This window comes from Diuraphis noxia, unplaced genomic scaffold (genome assembly GCF_037042655.1).
Source record: "Diuraphis noxia isolate RWA-SAM2 unplaced genomic scaffold, SU_Dnox_SAM2 contig0001, whole genome shotgun sequence".
Classification (NCBI taxonomy): domain Eukaryota; kingdom Metazoa; phylum Arthropoda; class Insecta; order Hemiptera; family Aphididae; genus Diuraphis; species Diuraphis noxia.
In genome coordinates, this window is record NW_028301711.1 from 106,519,889 (window position 1) to 106,533,555 (window position 13,667).

At 42.9% G+C, this 13,667-nt stretch overlaps 4 protein-coding genes and 1 pseudogene across 4 annotated transcripts; 2 read left to right on the forward strand and 3 right to left on the reverse strand.

Annotated features, from left to right (window-relative positions):
• Positions 1-2,925: 2,925 nt before the first annotated feature.
• Positions 2,926-5,028, reverse strand: LOC149063194 (uncharacterized; the record flags this gene model as incomplete). Its single annotated transcript, XM_089215565.1, has 2 exons — positions 2,926-4,484; positions 4,551-5,028. Coding segments are annotated over 2 exons (2,037 nt in total), but the record flags the coding sequence as incomplete, so codon positions are not given.
• A 516-nt stretch (positions 5,029-5,544) lies between these two features.
• On the forward strand, positions 5,545-5,874 carry LOC149063195 (uncharacterized). Its single transcript, XM_089215566.1, has one exon. It carries the CDS (start codon positions 5,545-5,547, stop codon positions 5,872-5,874), a length of 330 nt encoding a protein of 109 aa, XP_089071692.1.
• Positions 5,875-6,848: 974 nt separating this feature from the next.
• Positions 6,849-9,087, forward strand: LOC149063196 (uncharacterized). The gene is made up of 2 exons (XM_089215567.1): positions 6,849-7,536; positions 7,646-9,087. The coding sequence occupies exons 1-2, from the start codon at positions 6,849-6,851 to the stop codon at positions 9,085-9,087; spliced, it is 2,130 nt and encodes a 709-aa protein (XP_089071693.1).
• A 1,156-nt stretch (positions 9,088-10,243) lies between these two features.
• On the reverse strand, positions 10,244-11,119 carry LOC149063197 (uncharacterized). Its single transcript, XM_089217148.1, has one exon. It carries the CDS (start codon positions 11,099-11,101, stop codon positions 10,436-10,438), a length of 666 nt encoding a protein of 221 aa, XP_089073274.1. The 5' UTR covers positions 11,102-11,119; the 3' UTR covers positions 10,244-10,435.
• An 851-nt stretch (positions 11,120-11,970) lies between these two features.
• Positions 11,971-12,999, reverse strand: LOC149063198 (uncharacterized; annotated as a pseudogene).
• Positions 13,000-13,667: the final 668 nt, after the last annotated feature.

A 13,667-nucleotide genomic window follows, 5' to 3' on the forward strand; every position in this document is an offset into this window, starting at 1 on the left:
CACAGGAGGCATCGTGGAGAGAATTGTGCGAGTCAGTGGACAGTGACCCCTGGGGAGTACCATACAAGCTCGTCACCAAGCGGTTGGGTCGTCGGCTCCCCAACATCGAGGAACCTATGCTATCGAGCATTGCGAGAGGACTCTTCCCCGCAATAATAAATGTCGATTGGGATTTAGTCCCACTGGAGCCAAGCGCTCCCACAGTAATCATCGAACAACCAGGAGTTCCGATACCTCCCTTTACCCCAGACGAACTGTGGCAGGCAGTGAGGAAGCTGCCTCTGGGGAAGGCACCGGGTCCTGATTACATTCCCAACGAAGTTATCAAGTTAGCCCCGAAGAGAAGTCCCGAGACGTTCATGGAGACGTTCAACGCCTGCCTCATCAATGGTCACTTCCCGCGCAGATGGAAGCGCGCTAAGTTGGTCTTGCTGCGCAAGGGCATGGACAAGCCACCAGATCAGCCGTCGAGCTATAGACCCATCAGTCTACTGGATGGCAATGGCAAGCTACTGGAGCGGCTTCTTCTGAACCGCATTGAACAACACATCGTAAGAGTAGGAGCACTCAGCAACCTCCAATTTGGCTTTAGGCGCTTCAGGTCCACCACTGATGCAATTGATGAAGTAATGAACGTTGCGCGCGAAGCTGGAAGAGAGGCGGTCCAGAACAGACACCTCTGCGTGGTAGTGACACTTGATGTTAAAAACGCCTTTAACACGGCACCTTGGAGGCGGATCGGTGAGGCCCTACAGAGATCGTCTTTTCCAGAATACATCATTCGGATTCTAAGGTCCTACATGTCCGAGCGCAAACTACTGATAGGTTTGGACAGCAGTTCGAACGCGTCAAATCTTGAAGTGACATGCGGTGTTCCACAAGGGTCGGTCCTTGGGCCGACATTGTGAAACCTATTTTACGACGGAATCCTACGCCTACCGGTGCACAGAGATGCAAAAATTATAGCTTTCGCCGACGATGTGGCTATAGTTGCTGTAGCCCATAAAGCAATGATCGATACATCAGCGACGTTATTGTCCCCCGTGGACCTGACAGAGTTGATGAAGTTGCTAAAGAGCTACAAACTATGTTGCGACAGTTCCCTCCAAAGCACCCAGTCATCGTCACAGCCCATGGCGACCATGTCCATTGCGTCCACGTCTGCCGACAGTCAAACTCGGCTTGTCGGTGTATATGGTTGCAACGATCCGTCCTCTATCGCCAACATGGACGACGACGCCTTCGAAGACGCGTTTGGGCGATACGCCTCACGTCGTCGGACTGGGAAAGCATCCTGCGATATTTTTCTACAGACGGCCGGGAACCCAAACAAATTGACGGCGTCGGTTCCTATGGAGGATTACGTGATGGACGCAATTTTATACAAGTATGTGGTAAAAAGTTATTTGCAATATGTTCGTCATTCGTATCTAAAAGAAGTGTTCATGTCGACTATGGTTAAAAAATATGGGTCATCGTATTGCTTTAATGCCAATCATTTAAAAGAATATACATTTAGGACCACAGAAATTGACATTTTGTATAACAGACATTTGCCCAGTGTACGAAATTACGAAAATAAATTTCAAATTTTTCAAAATAATAAAAACTATTACGAACTGTTTGAAGCAACTCCTTTTTATATTCATTTCAATGACCTTGTTTATAGCATGTCAGATAAACTAAAAATTTACGAAGGTACTAGAAAAATACCTGCGCCGAAAAAATGTCAATTTTGTTTATACCAACACTATAGGGAAAATACACGTCATAATAGAAAATTGGTGAAATTATGCTATCCGTTATTAAACCAAGCTACTTATGACCACATATTCGACCACATGTACGATCCTAATTATATGGATAATATTGACTTTTCGTAAATTTAGGAAGTCGGATCTCGAAGGACTCAGGGACATGAAGGAAATGTGGAAATATGCGTCAATGAAATGCCGAACGACGTTCCCAGAGAACTCAGTGCATTTGCAGAACATCAAGACGGCAATGCGAACCACTCTCCCGTTGATGAAGAACTCGGATACGATGAGGGAAGTTCCAATATCAAATCAGTATGCGTGTACCCAACGTCGTTAAAAAATTTGCTGTACCAGTATCCTTGTTGTCCGCCCGACGCTTTCGCGAACATCAAAGAATTTTATTTGAATAGTCGATTAAATACTATATTAGAAGAAGACAAAAAATGTAAAGTAGCTCTTAGGAATTGGTGCGCTATTATACGGGACTGGAGTATTAATGAATTCGTTGATTATTATAACAAACCTAACGTACAACCGTATTTTAACGCGTACGCTAGAGGGCCTGGAACTGTTTATTACGATATCGATAAATCCGTTTCAATAGCTTCCGAGTTATTGATGTATCAATTTGAAAACAACGAGGGTCTTATTTGTCGATTTTTGCAAACTCTAGTCAACATATTGGATAAAAAAATTCCGAAAAGAAATAGCATGCTAATACATTCTCCTCCCAGCGCGGGCAAAAATTATTTTTTCGATGCCGTAGCCGCCTTTTTTTTGAATTACGGTATGTTCGGAACTGCCAACAAAACGAATAATTTCAGTTTTTCTGATGGTGCCGGCAAACGTCTCGTAATTTGGAACGAACCTAATTACGAGGTGTACCATTTGGAAAAAATGAAGGAATTATTAGGAGGGGATACCACTAGAGTGCATGTTAAATACAAAAACGATGTTCCACTACAAGGGCCTCCCATAATATTATTGACCAATCACTATTTGTCGATAATCAATGACCCGTCGTTCAAGGACCGTTTATCAGTGTACACGTGGATTAGCGCACCATTCCTAAAAATGTATAATAAAAAACTATCTCCGTTATTTTTTTATCATTTATTAAATAAATACAATATTACATATTATTGAATCGTGTTTTATTATTTACTAATTATTCTATTGTTACAAATTGATTGTACATCGACGACAAATCGTCACGGAAAAAGTATTGCCCCTGTGTAGTAGATAAATTATGGTGCATCACACCGTCTTCGAATGGAATATGAATTTTCTCAAAGTGCGTGAATTGGAACGGTGCTCCGAATTCAACAACCATTTCAGTGTTGACCTCAAACACGACTTCAATGTCAGTGAAACTGCTAGGTTTTATTGCTTGACTAGTAGTAGTCAATCTGTGTACCGGATAGATGCCCACGTGCAGTGACGGTTGTTTTTCGACTGCGCTGTCATCACCGTGACGCCATATGTATTGACCGCATTCCAATGGTCTAAAATAACGTTTGCTATCGAACAATTTCGTGTAAGTATCATCGCGTAGTTCTTTGGTCTCCGTATCGTTTACTTTTTCCGTATTTTTACCAATTTTGATTTGTGTGAATCCAGCTCTTCGATTTTTTTTGTTCACCATAATAACGGTGTCATTCCCTGTAATCGATTTTCCGGAAATCCCGTTAAAAACTCCTTCTATCGGTTTTCCCAACAATCCCAATTTAGGGCTGTAAGAATACTCGGCAACAGTTTTGCCGGTTGTGAAACTAGCATCAATTTTCGTGATGAGTTCATTTAATAACGGCCAACCCAGTTTTGTGCTGTGTCCTTTGTCCGCGACCATCGTGTAATAATGATTGTTGTGAAACGGTAAGTGAAAAAAAGAATTTGGTATACCGTCAAATTCACCGGTAAAAATAGGTTTTCCGTCGTACTTACACCCGTACATCGCTTGTATAGTTTCTTCTTGATATTTACCATTGTCATCGGTACACGATGTCGGATTCATCGCATCTGTAGTTCCAAAACCGTATTTGTAGTTCACACCACGAGTAATGTTAGTTAAATTATGCGCGACAACGGCAAATTTATTTTGATTCAGCGTTGCCAAACTAGACGTTGTTGCATTTGTCTCGAATGCCGTTCGCGGATTACGCATTACGACATTTACTTTTACGTGTTTACACAACGAACCCGGTGTATTACTCACTAGCTTGTATTCGCTGGGAGATAAATACAAAAATGGATATTCAACCGGTATGTGATTCAACGACGTTGTTACTACGTGCAATACTTTTACCGTAGAAGATAAGTCCAACATTTTCCAAGCCAATCCGTATGATATAAATGAATGACATTTTTTGAATACCATAGTATAGCCTGTTGTAATGTGTGTGGGTCTAGGTAGTACAGCATTTTCAGGACTGGGATTTCCCGTATCACTGTCAGAAGCAGTGGCGCTAGCAGTACCAGGTAAAACCATATTGGATTTCTTGCTAAATGAAAACCCCGCTGGGGAATCAGCAGGCCTCTTGGACGACGACGTAGGTGTCTCCATATTATTACCGCTAGTTGAAAAATTATTATCGAAGTTATCGACGTGCTGGTGATCAGTACGCAGTTGTCGGCTCGAGTCAATGTTATTTGTCGATTTTGTTGTTGTATCAGCTGGTTCTGCATTACCCTTGGACTCTGCTCCTTGTGCGTCGTTGTCCTTTTGTTCTACGAATAAACGCCACAGAGTTAGATTATATTATACACGTTTACTGAAATATAACGCATGCTTACCTGGTTGTTCACGACCGCACTGTGGATATATTGCGTTATTACTGCCAGTAATCGCTTCGTGTGTACGTTCTGCTATGTTTTTGAGTCCAAGGCCGACAATTGTGGCAACGTTACCATAGTATTTATCTGTAGTATTCATTGCAGCCAACATTGATTTTTTATCTGCCTCCCATACTTGATCTTTTGTCGGGTTGGTCATATTATTATAATCGACATCGTGTTGGAACGTGACCTTGTCCATTTCAGTTTTTGGTAACGAACATCCGATAAATTTATTGTTCGCGACATATAACTTATTACCCGGTCCTGTGTACGAACTGCCAAACCACGTGATACCACCATTATCGCACGCCGTCTCTTGATTACGAATTTTTTCATAGGTTTCTGCATTTTTACTTCCAACCACGGGTGCCTGACCCAAAAGACCGGTACACATAGTTAAACCGGCAGATGCCATTGCGGACAACACACTGATCGTTTATATCACCGGTTCATTAATTTATAATCATTTTACATGGCCGCCCGTTTATGACGTCATCGCGCGAAGAAAAGAACTGGGTGCTTGCTCAAATTATTCTATAATTTCGACCACGACGACGACGACGACGACATACGCGGGTCCCCTCCTCTCTGTGCCATTACTTTTGCCGCATTAACGTACTAAGCATCGGCCATATGGCCCCATAGGGGCGGCCGCTGTACATTCGCGGCAAAAGTAATGGCACAGAGAGGAGGGGACCCGCGTATGTCGTCGTCGTCGTCGTCGTGGTCGAAATTATAGAATAATTTGAGCAAGCACCCAGTTCTTTTCTTCGCGCGATGACGTCATAAACGGGCGAAACCTAGAAACCTAACCTAACCTAACCTAACCTTTTTTTTTTTTTTAGGTTAGAAACCTCCCTTCGAGCTAACGTAGCGTAACGCTACATTCGATGCCGTCCTGAGAACCGAGCTGCCCAGCGGAGCCAAGCTGCTGGGATTCGCAGACGACACGATGTTGGTCACCAAGGCCAAGTCGACTCAGGAGTTGGAAGCCGTGACCAACGAAGCATTGTCCTTGGTGGAGCAGCGGATCACCAACCTTGGCCTCCAGATTGCGGTGGAGAAGACGGAAGCCGTCCTCTTCACATATAGATACAAATACACGCAACCCGCGATCAAACTGTGCGGTGGCGACGTTCAGCTCTCGACCGAGATGAACTATCTCGGAATGGTGGTGGACAGGTCGATGCTGTTTAAGTGCCAGACGAAGAAAGCGGCAGCCAGAGCAGCGGAGATCGGCAACCAGCTGGCTAGAATCATGCCGAACGTGGGCGGGCCCTGAGAGGACCGACGGCGGCTGCTGTCGTCGGTGGTGCACTCCGTTCTCCTGTACGGTGCCCCTAGCTGGGCGCATACGCTGGAGTTCGTGCCAGCGAACGTTCGGACCCTGAACAGAGGACAACGGAGAGTTCTTCTCCGGTGCTCCTGCGCGTACCGCACTGTCTCGCAGACGCCCACAAATGTGATCGCATCAACGCCGCCTGCAGACCTCCTGGCGAAGGAGAGAGAAGAAGCGGTGTTCGACCGGAGACGGTCCCCCGAGGCAGCCATGACAGGTGAACCCGAGACTAATGACCCGAGAACCAATACTATAGATGCATGGCAGGAGAGATGGTCGACGGAGGATTCGGGAAGCTGGACCAGGCGGCTGATCCCGGACGTCCGTCCCTGGTGCGCCAGGAGCCACGGGCTGACGACGAATTTCCACCTGACGCAATTTCTGTCGGGACACGGATGTTTTGGTCAGTATCTGCATCGGATCCGCAAGTTGGACAACCCCAGGTGTGTGGACTGTCTTGCGCCATTGGACGATTCGGAGCACGCATTCTTCCTGTGCGACAGGTGGTGGCGTCGGAGAACGGAGCTGAAAGCGGAAATCAACGACCCATTCACTCCCGAGACCGTTGTGGGGAAGATGCTGGAGTCACGGAGCAACTGGACTGCGGTGGAGCGGTTCGTGAAGGATGTGCTAACGAAGAGGGAAGCTGAGGAGAGAGATCGGCAGCGTCAAGATCAACTCCATAGTTAAGTCTGCTTTTCCTGTGGGCCGAAGGCCGTTCTTAGATGGTGTAGGGCCATCTATTACATGTATATACGCTGTAAATATATGTGCATATTAATATTGTAAAATTTACCGTCAATAAACGATGTAGGGGAGCTGAAGAAATTCCTCTGGGTGTCTCCGGCCTCCTACGATACCATCGGAAAAAAAAAAAAAAAAAAAAAGGTTAGAAACCTCCCGCGAAAGAGGAGAGGATGAACAAGACGGGAAAATCTACTTCACAGCCGCGCAACAGAACTCGCCCCGCGGCAATATTAGTGAAGGTAGGTGCTGAAGGTTTCACTGAACTGGCGAAGAAGATTCGATGCGGTGTTAACGCTGACGTCGTCGGCGACAGTATTGTTGGTGTACGCCAAGCCAAGTCTGGCGGTCTTCTTATAGAGATCCGTGGTGACCAGGCCCGGTTTGAGGCTGTCCACGCTGAAGTCGTCAGATCAGCTGGCACGGAGGTTGAGGTACACTCCCTCCAGCAAAGGGCAGTGGTGGAAGTCCGAGACCTGGACGAGTGGACTGGAGCCGATGAGGTCGCGGAGGCGGTGGCAAATGCTGTCGATGTCGACCTAGATACCGTCAAGGTTCTAAGCCTCCGAAAGAGGTTTGGATGCGCTCAGACAGCCTTGGTTTCGCTCGCTCAGGCCTCCTCACGCGGGTTGACCAGCTCTGGTAGGCTGCGGGTCGGATGGGTGAACTGCAGAGTGAGATTGGCTGACCCAAATGTCAGGTGCTTCCGTTGTCTGGCTTTCGGGCATATGTCTAGGGACTGCGCGGGACCGGACAGGACTCAGTGCTTCCGAAGATGCGGTGAAGAAGGACATAAGGCTGTCAGCTGCAAAGCTACAGCTGCGGCGATAAACGCGTTCGCGAAGACGGTTGACGAGGAGGGTAAGAAGAATCCATGACCAGTCACTATCATAGTCACCCCTGGAGTGGTTCCGCACCAACTGGGACGGGAGTAGTTCAAATTAATTTGAACCACTGCTGGGCGGCGCAGCAGCTTCTGCTGCAGACGATGGCCGAGAGAAACGCGACGCTGGCGGTCATTTCGGACTACTACAGGGCTATGGCGATGCCGATCACTGGGTCGGTAGCAGTGACGGCAGGTGTGCGGTATACGTTTCGGCCAAGTCCGACGCGGTTATCGCCGACCCAAACACGGGAAGCGATGAGGATAGCTCGCGACCCGACCGGGGTGGCGAAGGGCACGTGCACGCCTTAGCCGAACGGTACGGGCGTGCTCTCTCCCGACTTCGGTGGGAACGGGAGTCCGCCCGGTGCTCGTGGTCCGTAGACGACGCGCGGCCGGCGGTCGGCGGGCAGCTCCGCCGCACGTCGCCCGTGAACCTCCGCGGCTCTCGACTAGTGCACAGCGCTAACGTGAGGTCCGCGGTTGTAGCCGCAAGGCACCAAAACCCGGGAGTCTTCGTGTTCGCCGAATTGTTCCCTTCAGGAATTCGACCTCTTCCTGTGTGGTTTAGAAGTGTCGGTCGCCATCCTGTTGCGACTGTGAATCTGATTGTGGCCGGCGACTTCAATTCGCATTCTGCGGAGTGGGGCTCGGCGACAAACGATGTGAGAGGGGCAATGCTGTCCGAATTTGCCTCGACCTTGGGCCTGGTCGTTAGGAACATTGGCGCACAGCCGACGTACAGAAGAGTCAACGCGTCGTCAGTTATTGACGTCACCTTCACACGCGATGCATCCAACAGCCGCCTAACTATCTCGGACTGGGAGGTCTTAGATGATGTCTACTCCGCTAGTGACCACAACTATATACATTACGTATTTACATGTCCCGTGTCTGACGCAGCTCCACCTGAGGCAGTGTCTACGCGGTTACCAGGGTGGTCCATCAAGAAGTTGAACCCCGACGTGGCCAACGTCCTCTGGAACCTGGCTGGTCCTGCACGCCCGCTGCCGGCTGACGCCTCCGCTGCAGAGCACGCCGAGAGGCTGAATGATCTCCTAACAGCTACGTGTGATGCGGCTATGCCGTGTAGAACAATATTTCAGAAGAGGCGGAGAGTAAACTGGTGGAACGACTCTATCGCTGAACTGCGGAAGGCTGCCATAGCTGCTAGGAGGGCGTACCAGCGTGCGGGCCGCCGTTCCACACAGACGGACAGATCGCCGGAGCTTGCAACATACAGTAGGGTGCGGCCCGAGCTCAAGCTGGCGATTCGGAAGGCCCAGGAGAGCAGCTGGTCAGAGTTGTGTCGGGCAGTTGACAGTGATCCATGGGGCGTCCCATATAGGCTGGTGACGAAAAGGCTTGGACGTCGTTCCCCAACCCTGGACCGGGAACTGACCGTCACCGTGGCCCGCGGACTGTTTCCGTCACCCTCTCCACCGGTTTGTGAAGACATCCCACTGGAGATAGGGGTGCAGGCATTCCCAGTCGACCCAACAGATCAGGCCACTACGACGCCTCTGTAGCGTCCCAGCATACAGGAGGACAAACGACTGGTGTTGAGGTAGATGGATTGGGTGTAATAAGTATAACAACTTAATTTGTGATTAATTTATTAGATATTTATTTGATTACTATGTAAATAAAACACTTTTACTGCACAAAATGATTTGGTTGTAAAATATTCTAAGTCCGAATAATTAAATTGGACTGGTGTCTGGCGTGAAGGTGCTTGTTCTGACTCTGGTGGCTCACGTCTGAATTGGGTCTAATCGGGGCTCTCCTATATAGTCCAGATAGTCCTACTCTCTGCATTTCCTCTCCTATCGATAAGGCACGTATGTGTCCATGGCCGAGTCGTGCAAAAGCGTACGCATGTATTATTTTAATATCGCAGTTTCCCACGCCCATGCGACCGGTCGGCCACATCCTGGTTATTCGTGACACGTAATCTCCATAAGCCGACGACATTAATGTTATTTTTAGATACGCCTGCCAAGACTACGATTTCATATTTAATATTTCGTATATTTAATTCCAATTATGGTAATATTTTGGAAAGGCTAGAAGTTTGGCCTTCGATATAACTATTGAGGTCCTACACAATATAATTGGTTGGCGAAATCATACGCCCCAGGGTCACTTATACCTATCTACGTGTATATGCGTGTTTAGATGTCTCAGCGGGACGTCAGTACATAGCAGTATCATGTATCATGTATCATGATACTTTTTTTTGATTATCTTGCCCAACCCTGGTTGGTAGTTGGTATAGCTATTCGAATTAGTGTATTACGAAAGCTGAACCAGTAATCATTTTTATCTACTAATCTACAATTCACTAATATTATAATATTATCATAACTAATATTTAAAAATTTACAATAATTAGATTACAATAATAATAATGTTTTATATAATATGATATATTTTTGGTTAATAGTTATATTAATAATATATTTATTTATTTTTTTTTGTTTGTACTTATATAATAATAAAGATTTAGTAGTACATGTATATTCCATTAATTGTTTATTTATTTGATTAACATAATTGTCCTATAATACTAATAATAATATTTTCCCATAACCATAGTTTACATTATTTTTTTTTTTTTCATTTCATTTTTTTTTTTTTCTTTATAACAATATTAATAAAGTGCCTCTAACTAACTTATCCCTTTAATTTAATTCCCTTAACCATACATTCTATACGTTATAAGTGTATATATATATATATTCTAGTTTATAGGTACTATCCGGTTTTTCCGGTGTTCTTTATCTATTCCAACCTATGGACATATCCGTTACGACTCTTTTGCATAGGTCTCAAGTCGTAGCGGTCCATCCATAGTTTTCTATTCTTTACCTATAGTTATCTAAAATGTTTAATTAAATTATCATACCCCATTTTTCTTATCACGTGGTCAAATATACATTTTGTAAATTGTACATCAGTCCGAGGATCATGGGCATGTGTTATATTATGTGTCTTTTTACAAACTACATCATGTGTTTCTTGGAGGTTCAGTAATCTCCCTATTTTATCGAACTTTCCGATATCGGTTTCGAATATTATCTCTTTATTTGCTAGATTTTCTAACCTTATACTGAAATTTTGGTCGAACCTCGTGTCGTAACAAGTAATGTTAAGAACTGGAACCTGGTCTATTTTTAATTTATGTAATACTCTTACATCCGAATGTCCGTTCCATAGTACGATTATATTAATTTTATCTCCATGTGCTAAATATTCCTCTATATATTCCTTATCTAAATTATTTAATTCTGTGTTTAAACTTAACTCTAACTGTCCTAAACAAGTATCTCTCAACACTTCCTTACATCTAAAAATACGTTTAATTTCTTTTCTTACTACCACAACCTCTCGGTCCAATATAGGTCTGACCTCCGTGTTGGTTGGTAGTATTAACGGTCTTCCCTCCAATTTCCTTATTTTGTATCTGTCCAAACTATTGGATATGGCCCCGGATATCAGAACCATATCAGTCTTATTTATCATTGAAAATTTAAAATCCATGATGACAAGCTTGTGTGTTTCTTTTCTGTTGATTAATTTAATAGGTCATTATTTTTAATATGTATAGTTTTAAATCTATTTTTACCCCCTATTTTATACTATACTTTATTATATTATACTTATATCTTCTTATATCTTATATATTTACGAATTATACTTAATTGTTATTTTTATATTTTTTTTTTTTTTAATTTTATTACTTTCTAATATTAATTATTTTACATTTCCCTTACAGTAATTTAATCTTTTATTCTTGGTGGAGATAAGGACAATCTGTCCGTTGTATCCCCCAGTAGTGGACTTTTAGGTCTTTCTTCCGCAATTATCGGTGTATCAACATAAAATGTACTTCGACTTGCTGGTATAGGGTGTGGGGTTATATTATATCGTGGTTTAATCGGTTCCCAAGTGTTTAATCTACACTTATACGTTATATATATAAATAACAATAGTATTGTCGCAAAGGTCATCAATCCTATTATTATATATATCAAGTAATTATTATTTTCATTATCGGTCACATGTCCTGATTGCCTAAATATTTCGTCATCGATCATACTTTGTACGTCGTCTAAAGAATGTGTTAAATCGTTTACGTTATCTAATTTATGTGAATCATGTCTGGTCTTTATATTAGGTAGATTCAAGTTTTTAATTTGCCTAGGAAGCGTTGCTACTAACTTCCCTTCCCCTACTCGTGGTATAAAGTTAACGTAGTATTTAGATTTAATATCTCTCGTTGGATTCAATATGATATCTTCGTCATATGCCCTACAGTCTTGATTTAGTTTGATTAACCCCTGATGTTTTAGCTTTACTATATATGGTTCTCTATTTCCTTGGCATTTTATTGTTAAAGTTTCCCCACTAGTTGTATAGATCCATGCATTTGCATATTTTAATTTATGAAATATATTTTTAGATAATATGATAATACCTGCCTCGCATGAGCTTGGTAGAGTATCCGGATTTTTAAATAACGTTATTTCACATGGTTGGTTTTCCGACTCATGTTGAATAGGTTGAAATTCTGGACAAATTGTAAAAACTTCGGTTTCCTTACATTGAAGTAATTGCGTTTCCGTAAACGTGGTGTATTGCCTACGATTTCTAGTAATACCGATGTATTGGAATTCTGGTTTTAGAATGATACTGTGTTTATAATCTATATTTCCGTTTAATTGTGTTTCTATCGGGTGTGGTATAGGTAAAATCCTGTATAATGTTAATTCTATTTCCGTGATCAAAGGTATTCTAATTAGAAAAACTATTTGATTACCGCTATAAAAAACTGCCATTTTAGTAATTTTGCTTAGTTCATATATCTCGCTCGGTTTTGTACCCATTGGTAAATTAAAATTGAGTGGTAAAACTAACTTAATTTCAGTTAGATGTTTTGCAAGTTCCCGTGGCGTTATAAGCGACGGATGAAGTACCCCCGTTCTAGCTGCGTTTATAATCGCACTGATCGTGGTGGTTTCGTATGCGTATTGTGTTAGTAATGCCGTGAAACTACTATGTATTCTATTCGTGAGAATCAGAGTTTCTAGTGTGTGTGTATTGTTTGCTAATTCGCTAATCTTTTTATATAACATCCCTTGTTTTTCTTCCAACTCCCCATATAATTTATTTATTTCGACGGCAGCCGTACTTACACCTATTATGGCTGATTTCACTACTGTCGTTTGATTTTTAAGTATATGGATCATATTCTCATTACTATGTTCTATCTGACCTATGTGTTCGGTTGTTTCCTTCGTACAGTCGTCATCGCATACTCCGAATAACGTTTTCATAGCCGATCCTATAAAGTTTACTAAACCTCGCTTAGCCCTATGACCTTTCGTAGTCGACTCCCCCTTGCTATCGGACACATATCTGCCTATAGATTCATACATTTGCTCTCGTTGTATAGAGATTTCTTTGAACATCGTTTTCAATATATTATCAAACCGTGAACAGATTTCATATTCCATCAGCTTATCCTTGCAATGGCTGGTCATTGATATAATTTCATTATAAAGTTTATCATGCCTAGCATCGTAATTTTCTAATGGTACATATGTTACGAACTCCCACATAGCCCCTTCGATTCTAACTCTCCCTCGATTTTCGCAAAACATTGTTGTTTGATTTTTAAATTCTTCGATGGTATACGGAAGTTGTCCTTAACTCATTGTCACTAGTGTTAACCTACGTAATAATATACTTATTAGTACATGTTAGTATACATATACCTTATATTTAGTAACTTAATTAATTCCTATATTCCCGCCATTATTATTTATTCATTTATTTACTTTATTACTTTTTTTTTTCCTACTTAATCAATTACTTCCTACAGCGTACCTATTGTACATCTCTATCAATATTTACTAATTCTACTTCCTTTGTTAATTTATTTATCTACGTGATTAACTTATAGTTTATTTCTTATATTATACTATCTTTCGTGTTACTTTCATATTTTATTCAGCATTCTGTTTGTCTCATTTCCTGACCTTCACTTAGCGTTTGTACCATATATCTGTACCTACTTTTATGTACACATCTATAATTACATTTA